Raw genomic sequence first — 14,057 nt, forward strand, 5'->3', positions numbered from 1 at the left:
CCAAAATAAGGGATCAACAATTACTTTGATAAAATACATATTTTGTTGTGTGCAAATGGCTTTAGATATCTATTAGGTCCTATAAATTACCATATAGCATATATTCAACACAAAAAAAACAGCAAAAATTTGTTGCTGACAAAGCACAGCGGGACATAGAAAGGGCCCCATTACCTTCAGTAGCTTATTTAAGGGACATCATCAATAAGGGACAGCAGTGGGACATGGCCCTGGGATAAGGGACTGTCCCGCCAAATAAGAGACACTTGACAGCTATGCTTCTGATGTTCTTGTGTTCCCCCTTTTTTAATGATGCTTGCTGGAATCCTTTTAAAGAAGAGCAGGCGACTCAACCGGAGCTTTGCCCGGCCTCCCCGGTCCAGAGCTGGCCCTCAGTGCATCGCCTCTCACCCCTCTCCCAGGTACAATCTGAAAGTCGTGAGCTACAGCTACCTCCAGGCCATGCGCTACGCGGTAGAAGAGATCAACAAAGCCAGCGCCCTCCTGCCAGGGGTGCGGCTGGGCTACGAGATGGTGGACGTCTGCTACCTCACCAACACCATCCATCCAATCTTATACTTCCTCTCCAACAACCGCTCCCTGCTGGATATCGAGACCAACTACACGCAGTACCGCCCGAGGGTGGTAGCCGTCATTGGGCCAGACTCCTCTCAGGCAGCGGTGACAACCGCTTTCCTCTTGAGCCAGTTCCTCGTCCCACAGGTAAAGTTGGTGGCCCTCCTCGGCAGGAGCAGGGAACCGCGGGCCCCAAGGGGTGGAATGTGGCCCCTCACACCTCAACCTCAGGCCCTTGGAAGCCTCCCAAGGCCACGCCTCCTCTCCACAAGCCACGCCTCTGGCTGGCCCGGAGTCATTCTCTCAGTATTTTCGCCTGGCTGGCATTATGTATATCCTCCAAAAGTTCACTGATGAAAATAGGGATGCCCTGTTTAATAATAATAATAATAATAATAATAATGCCCACCCATGTGACTGGGTTTCCCCAGTCACTCTAATTTGCACATATTGCCAGCTTACTTAGCTTTGACTTCCCTCCCCCCCTTCTGTGGTTCAATTAATTTTTCCTTTACTGCTGCATATTCTAACTACGGTACTTCTTGTTCTTTCTTTTCCAGTTTTCTCCTCCACCTGCAGTCCAACTGCTCAGTTTATTCCAACCTTGCTAACGTTTTAAGTTATTTACAATAATTTTTCAAGTATTCCGCAATTTCCCCCCCTCCACTCTTTAAAAACTCTTTCTTCCTAACCTCTCATTCTGCTAGTTTAAGATAGCAGTTTCTACATATTCCATCAGTTTCATCTGCTAGTCCTGATTTGCTGGTGCTGTTCCCTCCTATGCCGTTCTCTTCTTTGGTTGCCCTGAGGGTGACTCGGCTCTCCTTCATAGCTGTCAACCGTCCCTTATTTGGTGGGAAAGTCCCTTATCCCAGCGTCGTGTCCCGCTGCTGTCCCTTATTGATGATGTCCCTTAAATTTCCCGGGTTTCCAAGGAAGCAGCTCCTCTCCCTCTCTCCCTGCCTTCCAGGGAGGAGGGAGGCTCCAACTGTGTTGCTTGGCTGCGTTGCTCACCCAATAAGGAGTCTAAGAACGACTGGGGGGTGGAGCTTGCATGCCTTGTGCCAATCAAATCGGCCGCGTTGCCTGGGGACTCGCCTTTGCTCAGCGCTTCCCAGCAGAGAGGTGACGGTGGTTTCCCTTGTTGCATCCCCTTTCCCAGGTTGCTGCGCTGTGGGAACCACCACTTGAGGCTTTGTTTGGCTGCTGGTTGACTAAAATCCCTTATTTTGGCTGCTGATCTCTTATTTTCGAGGCTGCTGGTCCCTTATTTTCAAATCCGTAAGTTGACAGCTGTGCTCTCCTTCCACTCCAGATCACCTACAGCGCCACCACCGAGTTCCTGGGCAACCCCAAGATCTTCCCAGTGGCTTTCCGCACCATCCCAAGCGCCGAGCAGCAGATCGCTGTCATGCTCCAGCTCCTGAAACACTTCAAGTGGAACTGGTTCATTGTCCTTGCCAGCGACGACGACTACGGCCAACAAAACCTGCAGCTGTTGCGAGCCCAGGCCACCCAAGGCTGCATTGCCTTCCAGGAGACCATCCCGGTCCAGGGAAAGGATCCTCATGATTCAGGCAACAGCACAGAGGAGTGGATCAGCAGTATTGTGACCAAGATCAGCAGGAGCACGGCCAAAGTGGTGATCATCCTCAGCCTGGAACTGCCTCTCCCCATGTTCTTCAGAGAGGTCATCCGCCAGGAGATGACGGATGTCGTGTGGATCGCCGCAGAGGCCTGGTCCATCGACCCGACCACCCACGGCGTCGCCAACATCTCGAGTGTGGGCACCATCTTTGGCGTGGCCGTGCAGGATGTGCCCGTCCCTGGGATGGACGACTTCCGCGTCAGGGGTCCGTCCCACCCGGGGGAAGGCGGCGAAGGTCAGGCCGCCTCCAGCGCAGCAACGTGCAACCAGGAATGCGACGACTGTCTGGCGGAGGCTTGCTCCTACGACAAGAGCCTCCGGGGCACAGGGGACCGCATCAACTTCAACGTCTACTCGGCCGTTTACGTGGTCGCGCACGCCTTGCACCAGCTGCTAAGATGCAGTGCCACGAGATGCGACCGGCGGGAGATTTATCCGTGGGAGGTGAACTCCCGCATCAATGCCACATGGCTGGGGAGGGAGGGAATGTACCGTATTTTTGCTCCCTCCTAAAAAGTAAGGAAGGGACGCGGGTGGCGCTGTGGGTAAAACCTCAGTGCCTAGGACTTGCCGATCGTATGGTCGGCGGTTCGAATCCCCGTGGCGGGGTGAGCTCCCGTCTTTCGGTCCCAGCTCCTGCCCACCTAGCAGTTCGAAAGCACCCCTAAGTGCAAGTAGATAAATAGGTACCGCTTTATAGCGGGAAGGTAAACGGCATTTCCGTGTGCTGCTCTGGTGCTGGCTCGCCAGAGCAGCTTCGTCACGCTGGCCACGTGACCCGGAAGTGTATTCGAACAGCTCTGGCTCCTGGCCTCTTAAGTGAGATGGGCGCACAACCCTAGAGTCGGACACGACTGGCCCGTACGAGCAGGGGTACCTTAAAAAGTAAGGGGAAATGTGTGTGCGTCTTATGGAGCGAATGCAGGCCGTGTAGCTATCCCAGAAGCCAGAACAGGAAGAGGGATCGCTGCTTTCGCGGTGCAGCAATCCCTTTTGCTGTTCTGGCTTCTGAGATTCAGAATATTTTTTCCCCTGTTTTCCTCCTCCAAAACCTAGTTGTGTCTTATGGTCTGGTGTGTCTTATAGAGCGAAAAATACGGTATTCATGGAGCCCTGACCAAAGGCGGGAGGCTGCAAGACACGGTTGTTTAGGGTTGGATGGAGAAAATGAGGCCAGGGTGCCAGCTGAGGCCATCCAGACCTCTTTATCTGGCCTCTGGGGGTCCTTACAGGCTGTGCCCCGTCCCAAAACCACACCCCCGCCCCAGGGCCCTACCCCCTCACTGGCCCTGACTTGCCCAGTGGACGGAGGATAGAGAGGGATGATGAACGCGAGTGTAGAAATTTGCCTACCAAAGAAAAATTTGAACCAAATTTTGCCTCTGGTTCCGCAAGTGACTAGGGCCGGGCGATTATCTGGTTTTCAAGAATGCAATATGTCACCAGGTAAACATTGCGACATAACCGATATATCGCGGTGTCTGAAATAAGGATGGGGCTATGTACTGTAGAGGCATTGGCTGGCTTCACGGTTTCCCCCCATGCTGTGATTTTTTTGCACACAAACACAAAGACGCATCATGATTCACAATATATTCCCAGGTTAAAGATTACAAAACTGGTATCATGATAGGGAGTTGAAACCAATTTTGGATGATATACCTTGCCCAACCCTAACACATGCCGTGAGTCACAATATATTCCCAGGTCAAAAATTACAAAGCTGATATCATGATAATGGACTTGAAACCAGTCTTGGACGATATATCGCCCAGCCCTACCAATGAACCCAGTAAGGAGACCCAGGAGGAAATGCAGCCTTCCAGCTACAAATAAAAAACCCCTTTCCAACAGTCTGCCATCATTCCAGGGCCGCTGGGCACAATCAGTTGGGTCAACTGCTGGAATGACCCCATGTGGGTGGTGCTGTTTTGGCTACCTACGCGACAGCACTCAATGCTGAACATTGAAACTAGAGGGAGAGGTAGAGCCTGGGCAGGGACTGGCCCTTTGGGGTCAGCTGATAGAATGCTAAGTGGGCGCCCCTGGTACTGCAGCACAGGGGGCGCCCTTGAGGTTACCAAAAAATGACATAGGGTGTTTCTATGGGGGTCACTCGCTTGCTGCATCTGCAAGAGTAGATTTAGGGAGGGCGGTGGTGGTTGTAGTGTGGTTTTTTTCTTTTTTTCTTTTTTTAAAAAAGATATTTATTGAAGTTTCAACATATTACAAAGATAAGGAAAAAAAAGAGAGAAAAAAATAGAAAATGAAAATACAAGGTAAAAACAGTTAAAAACAGATCAGTCTTTCCATATCTTATCTTTCATTTGCTTGTTTCTCTGACCTCCTCACACCTCCCTTTTTTGTATTCCAGTTCAATTAGTTAATTCAGCAAATCCTTTCCCTCTTTGATTTTATCTTAATCTTTTATCTTAATATATTATAACTTTAGGTTATCACCTGTTAACAATCCATTTTTACATATTCCTTTATAATATTGCTGCTAAAAACCACTTAACTTCAACCCAACATCATTCTAACATTCATTAATTTTGCAGTATTTCTGTAGATAATCTTTAAATTTCTTCCAATCTTCTTCCACCGCCTCTTCTCCCTGGTCTCGGATTCTGCCAGTATTTCTGCCAGTTCCATGTAGTCCATCACCTTCATCTGCCATTCTTCCAGAGTGGGTAAATCTTGTGTCTTCCAATATTTTGCAATAAGTATCCTTGCTGCTGTTGTAGCATACATAAAGAAAGTTCTATCCTTCTTTAACACCAATTGGCCAACCATGCCCAGGAGAAAGGCCTCTGGTTTCTTCAGAAAGGTATATTTAAATACCTTTTTCATTTCATTATAAATCATCTCCCAGAAAGCCTTAATCCTTGGGCACGTCCACCAAAGGTGAAAGAATGTACCTTCAGTTTCTTTACATTTCCAACATTTACTATCGGGCAAATGATAGATTTTTGCAAGCTTGACTGGTGTCATGTACCACCTGTATATCATTTTCATAATATTCTCTCTTAAGGCATTGCATGCCGTAAACTTCATACCTGTGGCCCATAACTGTTCCCAGTCAGCCATCATTATGTTATGTCCAACATCTTGTGCCCATTTAATCATAGCAGATTTCACCGTTTCATCCTGAGTATTCCATTTCAACAGCAAGTTATACATCTTTGACAAAATCTTGGTTTTGGGGTCTAACAGTTCTGTTTCCAATCAAGGTTGTAGTGTGGTTTTGAGGCCTGAGCTCAAAATGGCTTGCCATCACCGCGCAAACAATGCCTCTCTCCTCGTGTCGTAGCTGCTGAAGGAGATGCACAAGGTGAACTTCACCCTGCTGAAGACCGTGATCAACTTTGACCAGAAAGGAGACCCACCGAATGGTTTCGAGGTCATACAGTGGCAATGGAACGTTCCCGGCCAGCCTTTCAAGAAGATTGCTTCCTATAATTCGTTGCAGGGAAGGCTCGACGTCAATGAGAAAATCATCACCTGGCACACCGCAAACAACACAGTGAGTAGCGTCTCAAGGGACTCCCATAGCTGCTCTGCGTCGGACAGTCCGTTCCACCTCCGAGGTCTTCTTCCTGTTGTGGAATGAACTCAGTGGGTACTTGTTAGATACAAGGGTCTTCTTAGTGGTGGTGGGAACTTCCATCGAGACCTGGCATTGTATCTCAAGGTTGGGGGGTGGGACATCTGTGGCTAGGTGTTGTTGGGCTCCAACTCCCATCAGTCCCAGCCAGCATGGCCAATGGTTACGGAAGATGATGGGACCTAGAGTCCAGCAACCCATGGGAGGGAGGCAGCAACAGGCAGAGTTGTGGTGGAGGTAGCCTGGGGGCAATAAAGACAAGTGATTGCCTAATACTTGTGGTCCTTCAGACGTCCTTAGACTACAACTCCCATCAATCCCAGTGTGGATGGCCAGTAGTCAGGGATGATGCTGGGAGCTGTGGTTGAACAACCTTTGGAGGGTCACAGGCTCCACCCACCTCTGATTGAGAACTTCAAATGTCCAAAATGGGTATTTCAGGGAGTTTTGGTAAGCTGGCGGAGGTTTTGTTCTAACTGAAGCTTCTGGACAATTTTCAAGGACTGCACCCACTGACCCCCCGACCCCCAAAATTGCAACAGTCTAATCTGGAAGGGTCCAGGCCACAAATGACCATGGACTAGGGTTGCCATATTTCAAAGTCTCAAAAAAATTGAGGTTTTTTAAAAGGAAGTTTGCAAAAATCTACGCTTCCAACATAGGTTGACGTGCGTCTGGGTTTTCCAAGACATTATAGCGATTTCCGGATGGATACTATTTCCGACTGGCTATGTCCAGGAAATTCTGGATGTATGGACAATATTGACCATCACTTTCTAGGGAAGGTCTACAGCTTGATATCTGCTTGGAGATCTGAGGCTCAACCCCCAACAGAGCTATCAGAATTGTCTCCTACCCAAAACCCTGAGGAAGCTGCCTGAAGATCATTGCTCCACTCAGCTCAATACTTCCTGCACTGACCGGCAGAGTTCACCTGGGTTCCAGGCAGGGAGTCCTTCCCGGCCCTACCTGGAAGTGCCAGCGATTGAACCACAGGCTTTCTGCATGCAAGGCAGGAGCTCTGCAACTCAGCTCCGGTCCTTCCCTATAATTTACCAATATGCTTTAGGGTGAATGCAAACAAGTCCATAGAAATCTCACTTCCCCCCTTCTGATAGATATCTGCACCAGGCGGGTCCCACAACTTGTTTACATTGGCTCAAGACTGCCACCTTGTGCCTCCTTTGGAGGTTAACTCCTTGAGGCGTCCCTGCATAGAGCTCTGTCTTTGATAGGCAGATATAATAATCACCCCGGCTTTTTGTTTTTTGTCATTTTGAAAATGTCTACAGTGCATGTAAAGGGGATGAAATTGGGCACAGAGCTGACGAAGGATGCCAGGGCTGATGAGAGCTGTAGTCGCAGGTATTTTGAGGGTACCAGGTGGATGAAGGCTGTTTCAAGACATAGAACTGTAGATTTGGAAGGGCCATCTAGGGCCATCTAGTCCAACCCCCTGCAATACAGGAATCTTTTGCCCAACGTGGGACTTGAACTCACAACCCTGAGATTAAGAGTCTTATGCTTTACCTGCTGAGCTATCGGGAAAAGGTTCCTTACAAACAGGTGGAGGTGTTCTGTTAGGTACCGATGTCCGAATCCCCACAGAGCTTTGTAAGTGAAGAAACACCTTGGATCGGGCCTGGAGATGAACTGGAAGCCAGGGGAAGATTGCATGGCCTAATGTGATGTTACAAACATTAGGTAAAGGTAAAGGACCCCTGGAAGGTTAAGTCCAGTCAAAGGCGACTATGGGGTTGCGGTGCTCATCTCGCTTTCAGGCTGAGGGAGCTGGCATTTGTCCAGAGACAGCTTTCCAGGTCATGTGGCCAGCAGGACTTAACCGCTTCTGGCACAACGGAACACCTTGATGGAAGCCATAGTGCACAGAAACGCCATTTACCTTCCCGCCACAGAGGTACCTATTTATCTACTTGTACTGGTCTGCTTTCAAACTGCTAGGTTAGCAGGAGCTGGGACAGAGCAACGGGAGCTCACCCCGTCACGGGGATTCGAACCGCCAACTTTCTGATCAGTAAGCCCAAGAGGCTCGGTGGTTTAGACCACAGCGCCACCCGCATCTGTTTTTGTTTTGTTGATGATTTTTATCTTTTGATTATATCCAAGAGTTGTGGGGTTTTTTTGCTGTTTTTAACTCGTTGTAAACTGTTTTAATGGGACGCGAGTGGCGCTGTGGGTTAAACCACAGAGCCTAGAACTTGCCGATCAGAAGGTCGGTGGTTTGAATCCCCGCGACGGGGTGAGCTCCCGTTGCTTGGTCCCTGCTTTTGCCAACCTAGCAGTTCGAAAGCACATCACAGTGCAAAGTATGGCGGGAAGGTAAATGGCATTTCCATGCACTGCTCTGGTTCGCCATGCTGGCCACATGACCCGGAAGCTGTACGCCGGCTCCCTCGGCCAATAAGGCGAGATGAGCGCCGCAACCCCAGAGTCGGCCACAACTGGACCTAATGGTCAGGGATCCCTTTACCTTTACCTTTAAACTGTTTTAAGGGTGGTTGTTTTGTTTTGTTTTTTGTTTTACAATCACGGGGTTTCGAACCGCAGCAATTTGACACTGTACAAAGGAAAGCGCACAGCCAAACTACTCCAGGATCACTGCCAGAGAGGCAGTTATCCCGTTGCTCGGTCTCTGCTCCTGCCAACCTAGCAGTTCGAAAGCAAGTCAAAGTGCAAATAGATAAATAGGTACCGCTCCGGCGGGAAGGTAAATGGCGTTTCCGTGCACTGCTCTGGTTCGCCAGAAGTGGCTTTGTCATGCTCGCCACATTACCCGGAAGCTGTACGCCGGCTCCCTCGGCCAATAAAGCGAGATGAGCGCCGCAACCCCAGAGTTGGCCATGACTGGACCTAATGGTCAGGGGTCCCTTTACCTTTAGCTTTAAACTATCTGTGTCTCACCTGGAGATGCCGTTAAGATCCTGCACTTCTGGAGCCGTGTCTTAAACACATCACTGGGAATGAAATTCCAAGGAACTCAACAAATAAATGTAACTGACTGAAATTGACAATTTTCCTGGTGGCAACCCTTGGCATCATGGACGGGCTTACAAACAGAAGACCCTCTGCTCTGGAAGATGTTAGAGGGCCTTCCTGTAGGAAGGAAGATTCCGATTTATCACCATGATAAAATAAATAATAAAAATTGTGTGTGTGGGGGGGGGGGGGGAGGATGAACAGCAAAAGGGGAGCAAAAGTTTGAGCTGGCTAATTTGGGCGACTGACATTCAAAGGTCTTGGCATTAGCCTTCTTAGAAATCCCACCCCCCTGGCCACAAAAACTGAAAGCAAAAAAGACAGGTTTTTGGGTTTTTTGGCAGAACGCTTTGTTTATGAATAAGGTGGCATATAAACAGTTTCTCCTATTTATGCTATAGTATGGTTTAGAAGAACATACAATAGTTAAGATACAACGCACCCAAAAATTTTATGTATTTATCAGATTTATATACCGCCTTTTGTCACCTGATCTCAGGATAAACAGACAAGATAAAAAACACAAGTCAATAGTTAAAACAAAAACAAAAACACACAATAACCCCCCTTCCAAAAACACATTTAAAATGCTGTAAAATATTAATCAGCCTTATAAGACAAAGAAACAAAAATACAAATACAAAATACAAATTAATATATAACACTTAAGAATTTTATTTTATTTTATGGCTATAATTGTATCCGTAGTCATATGTTGTGCACATGATAAGAAAGCAAAGGAATTAAGATTAACATTTTTGTTTGTTTCATTTTTGTTTATTTCACCACACACACTGCAGTGTTTCCTTTTGCAAGCATGCTGTGCAACGCCCTTCTATTTTCTCTCTCCTTCCTATCTTTCTTACTTCTGTAAATCCTCACTTTCCTCATAATGTTAAAACGTCAACACACACACACACACACACACACACACACACAGAGAGAGAGAGAGTATGTATATAAATGGTGAGCAAATCACGTATAATTCTCACGCTCTCTCCTTTGCAGGCTCCTCAGTCCATCTGCTCAGAGCAATGCGAGGCGGGACATAAGAAAAAATTGATCGGGATGCTCACCTGCTGTTTTGAGTGTGTGCAGTGTGAGGCCGGGACCTTTCTCAACAGCAGCAGTAAGTTTCTGAATAACACTTGCTGGAAACCACAGGAAGCAAGAGCTGCTGTTGTGCGCAGGTCCTATTTGCAGGTTTCCTTTTAGCAGCGCATCTGGGTGGCTGCTGTGAGAACAGGGTGCTAGAGTGTACGAGCCCCCATCTAACAATAACAACAACAACAACAACAACAACAACAACAATTTATTATTTGTACCCCGCCCATCTGGCTGGGTTTCCCCAGCCACTCTGGGCAGCTTCCAGCAAAATATTAAAATACAATAATTTATCAAATATTAAAGGCTTCCCCAAACAGGGCTGCCTTCAGATGTCTTCTCAAAGTCAGATTGTTGTTTATTTCCTTGACATCTGATGGGAGGGCATTCCACAGGGCAGGCGCCACTACCAAGAAGGCCCTCTGCCTGGTCCCCTGTAACTTCGCTTCTCCCAGTGAGGGGACTGCTAGAAGGCCCTTGGCGCTGGACCCAGGAGTGTACGAGGGGGGGGAGGGGGGTCACCCTGGGCACCACTCAGGGGTATGTGTGACAAGATGGCCCGCTGCCCCCCCCAGCTGTAGAGCGGCCAAGGGCATGCACACAGTTAGTATGGGCGCCGCCCGCACAGCGTCCGTACGGACTGCCGCTCTTGTGCACCGTCGATATGGGTAACCGTAAGGGCTGCTGCTCGCACGATGACCGTATGGGCTGCAGTGTATGCGCAGTCCGTGTGGATGTTGCACGTGCGCTGCCAAGTGGTTCGCCCCGCCCCTCGGCGTCCTGCCCCGGGTGCTAGAGAAGGTTCCTCCACCACTGGCTGGACCTCAGTGTCTGGGCTGAACGATGGGGGTGGAGACGCTCCTTCAGGTATACTGGATCAAGGCCGTTTAGGGCTGTAAAGGTCAACACCAACACTTTGAATTATGCTCGGAAACGTACTGTGTGCCAATGTAGGTCTTTCAGGACCGGCGTTATGTGGTCTCAGTGGCTGCTCCCAGTCACCAGTCTAGCTGCCGCATTCTGGATTAGTTGTAGTTTCTGGGTCACCTTCATCCGGCCTGATCCAGGAGGCCTCTTCTTATGATCTTATGTCTACCATCAGAGTTTATGTGGGTGGTAGATATGGGGAAAAGCCTGCCACCCACTCTGCTTTTAGCTTAGAGAAAAGGCAAGTCAGTGATGTTAGCGGTCTATAAAATGATGCGTGGCCTGGGGAAAGCAGGTGGAAAAAATGGCTTTCCTCCCTCTCTCATAACACTAGACGGCAGTGCCAACTTGGCCCCACGACTGTGTGTGCCCGGGGCCACAGGTGCTATGCAGCATACCTGGCCCTGGCACTGAAATTTGTGGGTGCCTGGCCCTTTTGTGGGTAATTTTGTGGGTGCTCAGGCACTCAGGACCCCAGGGAGTTGGCGCCTATGACACTTGAAACTGTGACTTGTAAGAAACCGAGGGCATTTTGGGAAATGATATATGGTGAGATAAAAAAGATGTTCAAAGTGATAATACAAAACAACAGCAACCCTGAAGCTTTTCTCTTAGGGATTATAGGGTCCAGGGCTGCATTAAAGTCTTTGTAGACCATTGGCACTCTTATAATCGTAACGTCCCCTGCCCATCCCTCCAATCTTAGATCTACAGATAAATATGTACATTTTATAGGCACCATAGTCATAGATCCAAGTACACGAGAATTCTGCTACAACCTGCCCAGTTGCAGTTGTGAGAGAAGGAGACCCATGGCTTTTCAGCTCTGTGAGCAAGTCAGAAGATCTCTCCTGGTGGAGCTCTAAACATTTAGCATGCCTAATGGAAAAACCAGACCCAGCCAGAGGATCTACAATAGAAGCTAAAGCTTCTTAAACAGGGGTCAGCAAACTTTTTCAGCAGGGGGCCGGTCCACTGTCCCTCAGACCATGTGGTGGGCCGGACTATATTTTTTGGGGGAGAAATGAACAAATTCCTATGCCCCACAAGTAACCCAGAGCTGGATTTTAAATAAAAGCACACATTCTACTCATGTAAAAACAGCAGGCAGGCCCCACAAATAACCCAGAGATGCATTTTAAATAAAAGGACACATTCTACGCATGTAAAAACATGCTGATTCCCGGACCGTCCATGGGCCAGATTGAGAAGGTGATAGGGCCGCATCCGGCTCACGGGCCTTAGGTTGCCTACCCCTGTCTTAACAAACAAATGCAAATGCAGAATAATAATAATAATCAGGGAATTTCTGCGTTCAGAGAGCATCCTCTTTAGTATTGAAACAAACATGACACAACATAAATCTGCTTCAAGACTGAGAGGAAAATTCACTGCAAACAACTAAACAGAATATCCGCCCAACGCCACAGAGTGAAATATGACAAAGGAAGGTCAGCTAGATAAATTCCACCTTTTAAAATGGTTTATAATTGGGCCAAAGATGGTCAGTTCACTTTTCCCAATCACCACCTACCCATCAACCAACCTTTTTGTTGGACAAAGCGATCTGATTAAATTCCCAGCCCCTGATACAGTGACAACTTAACTTTGACTGATTATGTGTGTCTATGGTGTGTGTCCTTTTTTGGTCGGCAGACAGTTTCACCTGCCAGAAATGTCCGCTGGACATGTGGTCGGAACCCGGCAAAGAAGAGTGCTTCACGAAACAGCTGCTCTACATCCACTGGGGCGACGTCATCTCCATCGTCCTCCTTTCTCTCTCGACCCTTGGCCTCCTGGCGACCTTGTGGACCTTGGCCCTCTTCACCCGCCACTCTGCCACGCCGGTGGTGAAGTCTGCCGGGGGCCGCCTCTGCTTCCTGATGATCGCCTCCCTGGCCGCTGGTTTCTGCAGTGCCCTCTTCTTCGTGGGCCGGCCGACGGAGCTGGTTTGCTTCGGCCGCCAAACGGTCTTCAGCCTCTGCTTCACCACCTGCATTGCCTGCATCACTGTCCGCTCCTTCCAGATCATCTGCGTCTTCAAGATGGCCGCCCAGCTGCCTCGGGCCTACGACGCCTGGCGGAAGTACGACGGGCAGAGGGTCTTTGTCGCCGTCGTCTTGGTCGTCAAGGTCTTCATCGTAGCGCTCAATATCTACTTCAACAAGCCGGTACCCTTCCAAACCCAGGTGAGCGACCACCCGGCCATACTCATCTTGATGTGCAACCAGGACTACCGCGCCACCATGGTCTTCAACAATGCCTTTGACATGAGTTTGTGTTTCCTTTGCTTTTGCTTTGCCTACATGGGGAAGGCCTTGCCGAAGAGCTACAACGAAGCCAAATACATCACCTTGTGCATGACGGGCTATTTTGGTTCCTGGGTGGCCCTCTTCCTTGTCATGTCCATTTTCGAAGGGTTTGTGGTGATTGTCTTTGAAGCGGCCACCGTCCTGTCCAACTTGTTCAGTATCTGCGTGGGCTACTTTGGCCCCAAATGTTACATCCTTTTCTTTCACCCGGAGCGCAATACGACCGCCTTCTTCCAGGACGCCATTCAAAGCTACACCATGAGGCAGGAGTAATTCCAGAGCCTCGTGGAATGAAATGGACACCTGTTGATTTGTACATTGCTGCTCGGAGAGAAGGTTGTGTGGCGAGTTCCCGCCCCCCCCCCAGTGGAAATAAAGACACATGACACAATTATTAAGGTTAATGGGCTAAATAAGGCCACAACTTTATTGGTTACAGGTGATGAGTGGTATTGGCTTAGGCATTGGTCCTAACCGACTATCCGGCTTCAGCCTGTCTGCTTGAAGTCCGGGAAGGGTTAAACACCAGTAGGGGGAGTCCTGCTGATGCACATTGTTAAGTCGTGGGTTGACATAGCAGCCGGCACAGCGATTTCTTCAAGTAGCTCTTTATTAAGGTAAGCTGACATAGAACTGACAGCGAACAGTTCAGCCGGCCTGTATTTATAGGCAGCCGGCTGACAACATTGTAACCACAACAGCCCAGAGTTCCCGCCTAAAATAACTGCCGCGGACCTGAGTGAAAACTATCTACAGACCTGAGTGAAAACTATATACAGTATCCCCCTGTTGGCCCAGGGTGAAACTACACTACATAACACCCCTCCCCACCGAGATAAGGCGTTAGTTACAATCATAATGGTTTCCTTATATACAGCACTACGCGTAA

General features: G+C 48.8%; 1 protein-coding gene across 1 annotated transcript; it reads left to right on the top strand.

Annotated features, from left to right (window-relative positions):
* Positions 1-452: 452 nt before the first annotated feature.
* On the top strand, positions 453-13,697 carry TAS1R2 (taste 1 receptor member 2). Its single transcript, XM_083512680.1, has 5 exons — positions 453-723; positions 1,892-2,668; positions 5,535-5,747; positions 9,834-9,954; positions 12,513-13,697. The coding sequence occupies exons 1-5, from the start codon at positions 463-465 to the stop codon at positions 13,439-13,441; spliced, it is 2,301 nt and encodes a 766-aa protein (XP_083368806.1). The 5' UTR covers positions 453-462; the 3' UTR covers positions 13,442-13,697.
* The last annotated feature ends 360 nt before the right edge of the window (positions 13,698-14,057 follow it).

The sequence above is a fragment of the Podarcis liolepis genome, assembly GCF_965112155.1.
Source record: "Podarcis liolepis genome assembly, chromosome: 7".
NCBI classification, from domain to species: domain Eukaryota; kingdom Metazoa; phylum Chordata; class Lepidosauria; order Squamata; family Lacertidae; genus Podarcis; species Podarcis liolepis.